Source organism: Scomber japonicus, chromosome 2 (assembly GCF_027409825.1).
Source record: "Scomber japonicus isolate fScoJap1 chromosome 2, fScoJap1.pri, whole genome shotgun sequence".
In the NCBI taxonomy this organism is placed as follows: domain Eukaryota; kingdom Metazoa; phylum Chordata; class Actinopteri; order Scombriformes; family Scombridae; genus Scomber; species Scomber japonicus.
In genome coordinates this window covers 24947631-24962095 of record NC_070579.1, presented here as the reverse complement: position 1 = coordinate 24962095, position 14465 = coordinate 24947631, and the positions used below count along the sequence as shown (strand labels likewise).

General features: G+C 40.4%; 1 protein-coding gene across 1 annotated transcript in view; it reads left to right on the top strand.

The window, feature by feature from the left end:
• ntn1a (netrin 1a) overlaps positions 1 to 14465 on the top strand; it is a 61139-nt gene that overhangs the window by 33397 nt on the left and 13277 nt on the right. The window contains 2 exon segments of the mRNA XM_053335210.1: positions 7969 to 8118; positions 10327 to 10380. Of these exon segments, the coding sequence (XP_053191185.1) occupies positions 7969 to 8118; positions 10327 to 10380 (204 nt within the window).

Genomic DNA, 14465 nt, shown 5'->3' with positions numbered 1-14465 from the left:
CAGAGAGAGAAGAAAAGAACACAAAGCAAAACTCAGTTTTAGAGAGGCGGCAAGAGAGTGAAAGATGGGAGGGAAGGAAGGAGGATGGTAAGGGGGGGGTGAGACGAAGAGGAAGAGAGGAGGAGGACAAGAGGGACACACCCCCATGCAGGTGTGCTCACTTGCTTAGTGTTGGGATGAATCGCCTGCCATCAACCCTCACCGTAGCTAATAAGGGTCAAAGAAAGAGAGCAGGAGGAGGAAGAGGAGGAGGAGGAGGAGGAAGAGGAGGGGGTGATTGAAAAGAAAGATGGTATGTTTTCTCACCTCTCCTATAGCTGCAGGGAAAGATAACAGGAGCAGAATCCCTGTACAAACAAGCCCAGAGACACCTCAGAGATGCTTCGTATAGAAACAGCTTGAACACACAGAAATACACATTTGAAGGTTTCAGAGCTCACACTTCCAAAGAAAAGTCTGCAGGGAAATATTAGCTGCCTGCTGACAGTTTAAGCCTGCGTTTTCCCACATCATTCACCAGGAAGTAAATAAATAAACTGACCAATCAGTCAGTTTGACAGAAGGCATGTTTGAAACATCTGCAAAAGAATATCAAACGAACACTGATGGCTGATCATTTGGTATTTTATTATATCATTATATTCTAACATTATTTTTACTTTTTCATGCGGAAAGTGCATTTAACAAGGTGACATGCTCAGTGCTGCTGTAATGAAAACACTGTCAAACTAATGTGAGAAAAGACATAACAGAGGCTGCATTTAGCTTCATCAAATTGCTGTCATGCAACAACCATATCAAGCACATTTCATCCTTTGCATGAACACAAATTCATAACAAAGCTTTCATAAGAAACGCATCCATTTATTCACCCCTGCAGCCACTCATGAGCGATATTCCTAAACTGACATTAACACCTTCCGTGGCTTTGGGCCCATTCTCCTGTCGCCCAGGAATGCAAACACACATTCATCACGACAGGACGTTGTGTATCATTAACCCCTATCCTCTGCTATGTCTACCAGGCGAGCTAATTGTGGAGATTTAACCTCTTTTTTGTTGTTTTTACATCCCTTCTCATGTGTCCAAGACTTGATTCTTTCAGCATCCCTTAACTCACTTTCATGAGGGCTAGTAACTCATAACGGTAAAGTTGGATGCTTCAAGGTCCTGCCGGGCATTTCACCAAAGTGTTAAGACATGTTGCATTTGTTTGCTTACATAAAACCTAATGTAGAATATAAAGATGTAATAGCTTTTTCTAATCAGGAAGATGTGTGCTAAAATGTATTTGATTTTTATGTCCATGCCTGGTAAATACTTATAACATACTTGAGTTGATAATGAACTATTATTCTTACCACAGTTTTTTCTTTGTTTTAGATGAAGAAGAGCTTTGCATTTTTAATCAGAAAACAAATTATTTGTTCAGTATATCTCAGATAATATCAGACTGTTTTCATTAGTTTTGTATTGGTTACTCTGGTAAGTTTCTCAATGTGCTCTAAAAAGACACTAAAAAGAAGGTGTTGGAAGTAAGCAGTCAACATCTGGGTCACCAGATCTAAGAAAACAAATCAATTAATGGTTGGTTTTAGATCCCATTCTGAAGCAGATGAACCAAATTGAACCAAAAAAAAAAAAGCTGTGAAAAAGCACTTGGTATGGACCTGGCATATAGGGTAAACTGATTGTGTATGTGCATCTGGATATGTGGGATTGGTTCTGTATTTAAGGTCTTTTTGATAAGGAGCACCACTGATTTGGAGCCTGAAAGAAAGTCTGCCTCCTTCTTCTTCCTCAATCATCTGTGTATGGATTCTGCTTCTGTGCAGGTCACTTTTCTCATCTTTTTCTGACTCTGCCTGGAGCTCTTGCTCCCGCTGAGGGAATCATACTGCTGTGATGTTTGATATGTGTTTCAGTCACGCAAAGAATTGATCATCATTATCATTCCATTGTCATTATAAAAACTGAAACAATTTTCAAATGACAGTTGCATTTAAGTAATGAATTAGTTAAAGGCATACTGTGTTCAAAGTTGGCCCCTTCTCATTGACTCATATGCACAAACACAAACACACACACACACACACACACACACACACACACACACACACACACACACACACACACACACTTACACTTACACACAGTGGACAGCTGTGTGCTACAGAGTATAGAGTCCACAGCAGAAGAATGAAATGGACTTTACCTGAGTCCACTATGACTGCTCGCTACCTTAAGTGCAACAAAATTCAGCAGAGAGGGAGACAGTAGGAGCAATTTGAAGCTGTTGTTGAACAGATTATGACCATGTATAACATTGGCACTGTGATTGTCATTTTCATAGCTTCCTGTCTGGCACCCAATTGCTACGTTTTTACACTCACACCCTGCACACTGTTATTAGCTGGGGGCTACACACCCACTGCCTAATGGTTGCTGCCCAAAAATAGTCCTGAACACTACAAAATAATAAGAAAATACGGGCAGAGGGCTGGGTCTCCACAGAAATACACCAACAGGATTATTTTGGGAAATCCCTGTGTGCCTCAAAGCTGCAACAAGCATGATAACTGATTCATCATTTACGCAATTTTTCAACTTTCCAGCTTCTCAAATGTGATACTTTGTTTCTCTGTCATGTTATATTTTATATTAATTAAGGATCATTGTAATTTAGACTGTGGTGCAAAACAGTTTTATGACTGCTCTGAGAAACATTTCTGACATTTTATCCACCAAATGATCATTCAAAACAGCTTAAATTAAAACAGATAAAGACAAATAATAATGTTGTCGCTGCTCTTATTATTAACTGGATCATTATTAATGTCATTTTCATCACTCAACATCAGCACACACATGCACAGTTTAGTGTCATACAGTATCAGTGTATTACGTCAGCTCCACACACCCCAACTAGAATCTCACAACATTTAAATGATAAGATCTATAATAATGTTATCATTATAAGATAATGATAGTCTCATGGGCCCATAGCAGGAGTGGAGTAATGCTATATACTCATTTCATCAGCTCTCAAACTAGTGAATATTAAATCATCTCACCCACACCCGACTCCTTCATGTTCACTGTTGCCTCTCCCCGGACTTCAGTATAAACACATTTCATCATCATTTATAACATTGTCAGCTTACCCAAACGGTTTTGTTCAATTTAATCCATGAAATTTGCCAGAGTTTTTTTTGCACCTCCCACCTCTTTAGCTCTGTGTAATTATAAGCAAACACTGTCCAAGTTCTACTGGGGTATTCAGTTACATCAAAACAGGCTTACAATAAAGGATCTGTGGTAATTACCCCAAGCTGACAAATGATACGAAGCATGAACTGTTTCTTTTGCCAATTAAAACATTTTTGCAAACTATATTTGGAAAGTTACAGATGAAGACTTCAAAGATTTTTGTCATCATATTGGATGCTCTCTCTCTCTCTCTCTCTCTCTCTCTATCTCTCTCTCTCTCTCGTTCTCTCGTTCTCTCTGTTAATGAACTTAAAGTTACCACACACAGCTTTATCCCTGCATGTCAAACACCTTTATGTGCTGTCACAAGTCTTGCCCTGCCAAATTCTCTCAGGTTTACCACATCATAACTCAACATAATTCAATGAAACTCAAACCGCAGAACTAATTTCTGTCTGCTCCTCAAGCAGCATGAGCGCTGCACCGAAGTGACAGCAATTAAGAGGTTTGGTTATTTATTGAACTCAAAGAGAGCCTTTTGCCGTGTGGCTTTTGGAAGAGAGTGAGAGCTGTAGGAGTGCAGGCAGGTCGAGGAGCACAAGAGTTTGCTTTTATATGAGTAATACAATCCTCCCCGATAGAAGCTAATTTCCTATTCCTTCCTATTACGAGCAAAAGAGAGCAGCGGCTTATCCACTGCAGAGTGAGCTTCGCCCGGTGGCTACATTTACACACCAAAATTTATAACTTCACCCCTCATTGAGTAAGAGTGTAAACTCCAGAATATGTTTCAAGCAGCTTGTTTGCATCTTTAACTGTTTGAAGCATATTTGACAGAACGATGCATGAGATCAATTTAAGTAGGTGATGGCAAGATTTGAAAAGACCACGAAATACAGCACTGTGGGTGGTCTTTGACAATCCAGATAGCAAATGTCACTCTATGGTGATAACTCTATGTAGAGTTTAATCAGCTGTCTTCTGTCCGAGTGCTGATTTGAGAAGCCTTTCTCAATTTTATTTTAGTGATTTCTGTAAGAACTCCTCTTGATGTGAAGTCTATACATTGAACAACAATGATAACTGCACAGTACGTCCATGCCAAATAATGAACCCTGCTCCTGATTACTCCTCCTCAGAGAACCATCTAAACTTAATAAAATCAAGCTTGAGCAGGGTTGGCGTTGATTCTGTGACTGATGGATTGAATTCAGGCCCTCACATTCGGATCCGAACATCCACCATCATATAATTACATCGGTCAGTGGGATGATGAGGAACATATTTTGCATACAGGGGGAAATTAGGCTTTGATTGAGGGATGGTCTGTTTCAATCAGAATAACATGTTAAAAAACCTACTCCCCTCTCCCTCGCATATGTCTTCCATTGACACAGTAGGGTTTTTATTTGTATTTTTTTTATTGACCGCATATAAAATGTATTCTGCTTGGGATTTGAAAAATATTGTTTTTCATGACTTCACATTAAGTTTTGAATTTCCAGAGGGTTTTCTGACATCTGCATGTTTCCAATTAGAACACCACACATGTATAGTGTTAATGCATCAAACATCATTCACAAAATAAGCTCATGTCCAACTTTTAAGGGACTTTCTGTGGTCAAAACCATGACTGTTTGGGGCATTGCAGCCTATTTGTCTAATCAATAAAACACTAAACAACACAACAAGTCAGACACGCCCTCCATTAGATAAACACATCATTTAGAAAGCTGTTTATGTGTAGTACAACAACCCAATAACACAGTCTTTCTCTGCTCTCCAAAGATACTTGTGGAGGAGCAGAAACCTAATTATAATAGAACACAGGCGTGGGTAGCTTGGCTAAACTCCAGGGCCAACAAATTATTCTTATTGGCTCCAAACGCTAAAACCAAATCGGGGGAGCGGAGTTTAGACTTCAAACACCAGCTTTATGGTAAACGATTGGCAGAGTTCAAAATTCTCACGTTGTGCAATCTCAGACTCAAGCCTGCCTGCCTGCCTTTGAAAAAGCCTTCCACTCTCCCCATTAACCAAGAACATTTTTCATTCTTTTATGCAACTGCTGGCGCCAAGAGTTTCCCTTAGTGTTAGGAATTCTGTCTTCATACAGTAATGTGACAGTTATACAGGACTAATCCCTCAGACCACAGATCTATGTTGTTAAGTAAGGATTACAGACACTCTTATACACACCTATACTTCTTATCATAAACATCTGTGATTTGTTTTGTTTTCCTGAAAATTTGAGACAGGAACAGCCTTTTTGTCCCCATATCTCCCTGAGCCATCTGGAGTAGCCACAAAGCAGCCACTTAACTGTTAAGTGGACTAACACTTAAACCAGAAACTCTCCCTCACACCCCCAAAGTAAGGCAGCCCTTTAGCCAATAGGTGGGTCATCCTTCCAGGGAGTCAAACAATTTGTCATCTAACTGGACAGCCAGTCAATGAGGAAGACCAAATGTGGGGGAGGAGACTGGCCAAGTGTTTCCCACCTGTAGACCATGTGCTGTGCAACTTGATTTACTGGCAGGCTCAAGGCTCTGAGCTGTGGTCACTGGGCAAAGGCTCTTAAAAATATAACCTGAGCTCTCTGAAGCTTTGAGGAAAGACGCACTTTGCCCTCCTTTACCTCGAACACCACTGACATACTCCTAAATTTACAGGCCTGAAGACGTGCTAGACAGGCCTCCTCGCTGCTTATAAGACTTCCTGAGGCCATGTGTGTGTGTGTTGTTCCTCCCACTGAGATAGACATAACTAAGCAATGAAAGCATTGACAGATTGGTCTGATAAAGGTACTAATAGGTACACACACTTTTAAGGAGGCCTTCTGAGTCTGATAAGAAGAGACAAAAAGCCCAAGTATTCACACACTGAGGAGAGATAAGCACTGCAACAGAAGCTGCATCACAGGAAACAGGCAATAGAGATAAAAGTGAGAGAGTGAGAGAGAGAGAGAGAGAGAGAGAGAGAGAGAGAGAGAGAGAGAGAGAGAGCAAAGAGAAGAGGACTGCTGAATTTCGGAGGATCCTAAAAATGATGGACTTTTCACAGAGGATAGAGTTGTCTTGCAGTACCTCACTTGTCGAATTGTCTTACAAAACAACAACTGTGTTGTTTCTAAAAGTCAAAGGTCAATCATAAAGAGAAAAGATACCGTATTATATTACCACTTTACAGCAGTGTTTTCCCTGAGGATGGCTGTAATGTGGATATCCCAGAGAGCTCGTCTCTCATACAGCCTGACTCCGAGATTGAATAACAGCCCAAATCAACACTCGAGGTCGAAGTAAAGATAAAGAGCACATTACATTAAAACTGACACTTCATCTTTTATAAGCTAAATTAAATGAACACAGAAACAATCAAATAACATCTGTTCTCACAGTCTGAATCCACTATTTAATCATTTATCTTAATGCACAGTAGAAACCAGTGTTTTGACTGTACTGTATGCATGAGCTTCACTATTAATTAAAATTTGTTTTTAAAATCTGTAGTTTGAAGTCTAATTTCTATGCAATGGGCCGAAAAAGGACAGATTGTTTTGAAGCTGTAATTTAGTACTGTGGGCTGAACAGTCTGTGTGGTTAAAACCCAAACAGGCCAAGCCACTAAATACCCCCACAAACCTCAAAGTAAATAATTCAGCTACGCCTTTGAAGGCTTTCAAAGTGACAAGTGACACAACGCAGAAAAAAATCTTAAAGGAGGGGCAGCAAACGAGCAGAACCAGCCCAACCCTGAGCCTGAAAGTCAGCATCACTGGTTTTCCATAGGAAATAAACAGAAACTATGACACTTATAGGTTGAGGGATATAGTGGTGACAGTTTGGTAACAAGCAATGTTTTTTTGACTTTGTAGACTTTTCATGTAAAAAGTGGAAATCGTGATGTATTAGACTGTCTGTTCTGGTCTGGATTAGACTGGCAGTGTCTGTGTGGAAGACTATTATTTCAACCACCTCTTCTTTTGAGAGCCACTACTATTTATATCCAAAACTAGATGAAAAGGATCAAACTCTTAGACAACTATTATTCAACACCGATTTCAAACCTGACAGGGGTTTGGCTGTGAAATAAATGAAAGGCTTGGATTGGGGCGAACAATTGAAAAATGATTACATTCCTGAAGCATGTGTGTTCGATAGACCCCCCAGTTTGGAAGGAAGTGTGACAGACATTTTTGGGCTTACATTCAAAGCCTGGCCTTAATCAGAAACAGACAATTAGGATTATCCTTCATTATTTTATCATTTGGTAAACATGCGCAACTCTTTCTCTTTACCTCACACAAACAGCTGCAGTCCCACAATGCGTTCAAACACTCACATGCACATCAAGGCCAAACAGCCACAAACACATGCAGACATATTTGTGATTCATGATGATTCAGATTCTGTGTCATGGCAGCTTCTAATTAGCTACTTAGCAAACAGTGCCAATATGTCAAGAAATAAACTTGAGGATGTGTTGCTCTGTCAGTCATGATGCCACACTAGCTGCAAAATGAGCTTTGCAGTGTTGTGTTGGACTTGTTCTTTCTCTGTGTGCACGCTCCACCTGTCTCTCACCACTCTGTTATTGTTGCCATCACTGCTGCTGCATACCCACCTGCACTCTCTGTAGATAGCATATGTTTGTATCTCTTCACATGCCTGTGTGTATGTGTGTGTGTGTATGTGTGTGTGCGTGTGTGTGTGTGTGAGACCACTCACTGTGCCTCTCTTTCTTCCTGTTTCCTCACAGCATGTGATTGCCATCCCGTGGGTGCTGCTGGCAAAACCTGTAACCAAACCACAGGACAATGTCCCTGTAAAGACGGCGTGACTGGTATCACGTGCAACCGCTGTGCTAAAGGCTACCAGCAGAGCCGCTCGCCCATTGCGCCCTGCATAAGTACGTGATGATACACACATGTGCATCAAAATCACACACATACACACGCTAATCACACACAAACATACACTGTAACAGCAAATAATCCTCTAATCTAAACTAAGTGCTTAGTGTCACTGCTCTGACCAGTAAATCTGCTAGCTTAAATAAACACACCATTAAACAGAACCTCAAGGTTATGATGGTGCAGCCCAGTACATCGCTCTCCATAAATCTGAGTAAAAATCCAGAGCTATTAACTGCAGAATCTCCAAGTTGCAGCAAGCTTTGGTTTGAATTACAAAATCGATCTTGTTCTCAGCATCCACTTACCATTTGCAAGCCAAAAAATGTCCTTGTATTGATGTCAAAATGATGAAAATATATAGTTTTGCCTAAGGAAAGGCCTGTACTTGAAGAGTTGAAGCCCTACAGAATCAATTCACCACAGTTTATGACAATTTTTTTTTTTTTTATTGATTGTAGCTTTTGTAGCTTTTGACTCATTCTGAAAACAACACCATTTAATTGGAGCTCTTGCTATTGTAATTATATACTAGGGATTAAAATGCTTATGAAGAATAAACCTCTACATGGATATGCATGGCTGAGGTCCAGTTAAGGAAAAAATTAAATCAAAATCTCTGATTTCCTGGGAATGTTAAGTGTCAAACATGCAGGAGGTGGAAATAAAGTCCCTCTCTGATGATCGATGTGTAATCTAGTTTAATTTCTAACAGCCGTCCTTTAGATTCAGCGATAGTGCTTGCCAAGTTTTAGTTTAACTGAGAGTCATATTATATCTTTGACTTTATGTACGCCTTCCAGGGCTGTCAGCCATAAATCTACACAAGTCACTTGTGAGAAACAGGCTCATTATTTGAACTGGCACGCGTGGAGGCTGATGGAGGAAGGCTGATCAACGACATCAGCAAAGGGACCTCTGGGCTTTAGGCACCATTGTTTTGGCAGTAATTGTTTTTCTTGTCATTATATAGACCAATCCGCCATGGGAGAAGGCCTCATTACGCCCACAAGTCAACAACAAGCATACACATCGTTCCACAGATTCTGATTTATGATGCTCATTATACATACATGTGTATGTTCTCAAAGTAGGAAGCTCAATCAGAGCTGAGAAATCTGATTTCACTTGATCAAAAAGACTTGATTCTTTCTTTCTTCCCTCATACACAAAGTCTTCACCTGTGCACAGTTTAAACCACCACTGTTTTGCACCTCTATCTTCAATGTGTCAGCCTCTTTCTTTGCATGCATCTTTGATACATTTTTGCTTTTTTGCCTTTTGTCCTCTGTGAACACTTTTTGAAGTCGCCCCTTCTCCCTCTTGTCCACAATAATAAAAAGGCATTATGTGTGTTTTAAATCTTCCGTTGCCATCCTGCTCCTTTGGAGATAAGAGGGCCATTCTTCATGCATGGTTTCCCTCAGTGTCAACTTCCTACCCACTTGTGAATACAACGAGTATGAAGGAGGGCTTAGAGAATCAAGTCTCAGGACATCCAAACTGCCAACAGCACTGTTGTAGTTTTTCCACAGCAGCTGGGTACAAAGAGAAGAAAAGAAGACATGTAAACAACAGCTCAGTAATGAAACATCAACAGAAAAATGATTAGCAATACTAATTTGAAGTAACATAACAATGGACAGAAGTTTTGGTGGAGTCTAGATGCTGGTGGGAATAAAGAGCCAGCAGGTAGATGGCATCCAACATGTGATTGGTCTGTAGAATGCAGGAAGAAGGCTTACTGGTTATGAAATGTGTGAATGAGGGGCTTTAACAGCAGAAATGAGACAGGTTTGAAATTTATGAATGAAGAGTGGAAAAAACAATTGGCAGCAGATGAAGGAGAACATCAAGGTGTAACATCATATCTCCCTCATCATACAGACCTGGAACAAAATTGGTGAAGAGAGACAAAGAATGCAACAAAGTAGGATTAGAGAAAAGTATGTGAGTTTACTTGTGTGAGTAAAAAAATAAATTGCACTTAGCATAATAATAAAAACTTGTCTGTTGAAAAAAGAAAAATCACAGAACTGTGGCATTACATTTGTTTCAGTTTTACCTTTTTTTTCTTCTTTATTAAAAATACTCATTTATATATGGAACCAACATGCATGCACACAAACATACATAATGTATATTGATGTACAATGTAATGAAATTGATCTTTCTTTGTGTATGTCACATTTCTCTGGGAGCAGAGATTCCAGTCACACCTCCTACAACTCCAGCCAGCAGTACAGAGGAGCCCTCAGGTGAGTCAAACATCTGATATTGTTTGTCTATTTATCTTTATGCTACACATCTGCTAAAACACATCTGGCCTTGAGGGACAAATGAGGAAAATATTGTGTAAGTGTATGCAGTATACATTGATATGGGATGTTGCAGTACTTCCATGCCTCACCCCAATAAAGTGTAAAAACAGAGTTCAGGATAAATTGGATCCCTCTTGCCTTTTTCCTCTCCTTATTAAGGCTTCATGAATATTAAACCCATTAGCAGCAACCTTGGGAAGTGCCTCCTTTAATCTCTCACACTTTCGCAATTAATCAGTGTAACTGCGGCACAGTGGGGTGTTGGTCTAACGTGAAGCATGGGGCCCTGGCAGTTTGTTTGATTTGATGATTTTTTTCATCTCTCCAGTCTCCCTTTCCCCCACTCTTTCCTGTCTGATGCAGTGAAGCGAGAGATGGAGTGATTGGGAGAACTTGTACTTCAGTGTAGGATTCAATAAAGCTTTTTTTTTTAAATTCTCTAACCAGATCATTCCTGTTTAAAATTACACTGTAACACTGTGGTATACATAAACAGCCAATACACTATCAACACACTCAGGCTCTGATTTCACTGCCCTTTTATTTAAAGGCATGTGACATTGTGATAGTGCTGTATATCATGACAAGTTGTCAGAATTAGTCTTGTAAAAATAAATTAAACTTTATTAATTTCATTCAGATAATTTCTGATGAATTAATTATTTTATTTTTTGCATCTGATTAATATTGTATAACTGCCACAGAAAATCTAGACACCTGTACTGATCTGTGAGCATATTCATTGGTTGGATTTCTGGATATGTTAATGGTTAATTGTAGCTATTGAATACAGTTGAATTATATTGAATATATATGTGGGACCTAGTCTATTTATTGAATATCTTCATATGACTAAACTTGAAAGATTAAGAGATTTATAGTGTTGTTAATTTCATGTATTTGGTTTATTGCCCAGCAACATGAGATGCCCTTTTTTGATGAATAACTTGTCCACTTTTTCAATTGCACAATTCCTCGCATAAATATACCCGTACTTAATAAATAGAACTACCTGTGAAAACCCTGTTAAATAAAGCAGTGCTTTTGTCCTTTGGCCTCATGGTGGAAAAAGTTTAGTCATCTGGCAAGCAGCAGCTTTCATCAGTGTCAGCCAGGCCGTTGCAGGAGGCCCAAGGTGTGTATATATGTGCACGTAATGTGCGTGCAAGAGGCTCCTGCAGCTGTTGTCGGGCCCTCTGGGGTCCCTAAACATTTCCCGGACAGCTTGGATTGACAGCACAGTCAAGATACTGCTGGTCCCCAACCCTCCTCCACCTCTTTTCTTTTCTCTCTCAGTTTCTTTTCACTTTCCTCCACCTCCTTCTTCTCCCTCTGTTTCACGCTTTGTCTTCACATAACACTGTGGGTGGTGCCGAGCTAGAATATCTGGAGTTTCTCTGGGCCCCCTTGTCAGAACTCCAGGTCCGCTTTTGGGGTATAGGAAATTTACTTCACCTCATTGAGGGATTACTGGGTAAGTGAGAGAAGGACCCATGTCACTTTATCAACATGAACAAAGTCTAAACTGATCAGTTAAAAATATAACATTAATAGGATTTATTTTTGTTGGAATATTTGATCATCAAAAAACAAACATTTTGTGGTCTCTAGTATGAAAACTATACCATAACCATTTCTCTGATGCTATGTGACATCTTGGCCTGTTACTACATGCTGGTTTAAAGCAAAAAATTCTCTTCTCGTAATCCCAATTGGTTAAACCGTGTCATTGAACTAACATAAACACAACCTGAAGGAGACTGTGTAATGATTCAGACCATGTAGCTACACATAATCTAATCACGCTGAGAGTTCTGGGAATTTCCTCGTATGTGTAACGGGCACAAGTCTCCTCAGCCCAGAGAGATTGAAATCAAGCAGATCGCAAGGTGGAGCATCTTGGACATCCTGCGTTGGTCATGTCAGAATCATGAGTAGCCAATAGACCAGACTAAGCTGGCTCGAGGCTCAGAGGATGCATATGTTGCCTCTTCAGAAGGTTGCACAACAAACACACTTGTGCTCAGCCTGGTGTTTGAACAGCTATGATATCACCCGATACGTGATTGCAAACAGATGTGGTCATTTTATCAGAGCATCGAACAACGTTTTCTATCGCTCCCAAAGTACCTACACCAGAGTAAATAATATTACTGTAAAAAATGATAGCTTAATATGAAAGGAAAATACACAAAGCAATTCAGCAACAAACTGTTTCTCAGTAATTAAGTAATGAGTAAGTAATACACATAAAAAATACAACATGGACACGTTTAATAGTAGTAGAAGAAGAAGAAGAAGACGAAGAAAAAGAAGAGAAGTTACAGCACAGGCTACTTTGGAAGAGTGTTCTATATATTTGACAAAAGGGAATGAAAGAAAATAAAAGAGGAAGGGGATAATGGAGAGGATGAAAAAAAGGGAAAGGTGAAAATCACATAATAGAAAACTAAAAGCATGAAAGGGAAAAAAATGGAAGTGTATAAGAAAGGGAATATGAAAACAGTATGGAGGGAGCAAAGATACTGAAGAAATGAGGTTGGATTAGGGAATCAGTTAAGAAATGTAGAAAGATATGTGGAATCGAGAAAATGTGTACGTGCATGCATGTTTGTGTGTGTGTGTGTGTGTGTGTGTGTGTGTGTGTGTGAGACAAGGGGATGTTAGGCTGACAGCTGTTAGGCAGGTGCCTCGTTGTGCCTCAGAGAACGACGGGGGGACGTTTTTTGGGGGAGTGAAAGGAGGGTGCGAGGGAAAATGGAGTGGATATTAATTTGTCTCCTGCAGCAGAGCTCTCCCCCTCTCGACCACACGGAGGGCTGGAATGCATGGAGAATACCTCCGATGGTGTGGCCCAGACAAAACACACATTGTGCTGGTAGGTCACGGATGGTGTGAGTCGCCACTCCCACGGGTCGTGACAGAGACGTCTGCACGGCAACGAAATGTGGAGGAGATTAACCGCTGATGACCTGCGATGGCCGCCCAGGCCTGTCAGGATACACAGGATGTGAAAGCAACTAATGATGATGAGGAGAAGGAGAATTGGGATGACGATGATGAGGCTTATACGGGTAACAAGGTTCAGCCATAAATGTGTGTGTGTTGTCTGAGGCTGGAAGTGATCAGAATCTGTGGCGAACCCCACCTTGGATTTTTTGGACATGAGTCTTGCCTCCCACACCCTGTTTGGTACTCGGTGACTCCACCAATCTTCTTACACAATAACCTCAAGTTCTCATTATCAATATGAAACTTTTTTATGCAATTTACTTTTTTGGTGCTTGAGTTTTAATGTCATGGAAACCTTGGCAGGGTTGATTTCTCTCTATTTGTGCAAAACAAACAGGAGTCCCCGCTGACTCATCTGAAACTCATCAGTTACAGTAACAACTCATCCAGAGTGTTTGCACGTCACCGGAAAGTAAAATCTAAAATCAGGTCAAGAATTCTTGCCGCCTCTTCACTGTTTGCTGTCTGCCTAAAACAAACCATCTTTTAGTTTTGGACAATACAGTGAGAGAACAAGTGTAGGGGGGGGGGCTCCCTCTTTCTCTCCTATTTTTTTTCTCTGTCTTTGTTGGACAGGATCCAAACTCATGGCTGTGGTGTAAGCAGCCCAGCGCAGAGCAGGGTAGAACAGCTAAGAACAGAGCAGAGCAGCACATTGGGCTCTATAATCTAATTACATGCTTTATTTGCCGCAATTTGATTCTCAATCAGTCTAGTTCAGGGGAGAAAGCCCTCCTCCTGGGCCGTCATTCTCACCTCCTTGTCTCACCGCTCTGGTACCTCTGATACCGCTTAGCCTCTGCGGTCATGTTCTGCACTGAGTATCTTGTATCTAGATATATCCAGAGCGTGTCGACATGGTTGAGATGGATTGCCGTACACACTTGCCTTAAGAGACCACCTGTGATCAGATTTCAGTACCCATGCACATTTGATTTTATCTGTCAGGAAACCGTGAGCGCTGCTGAACAGAAAAAAAAAAAAAAAAAAAAAGTTTGTACTGTTTGTGC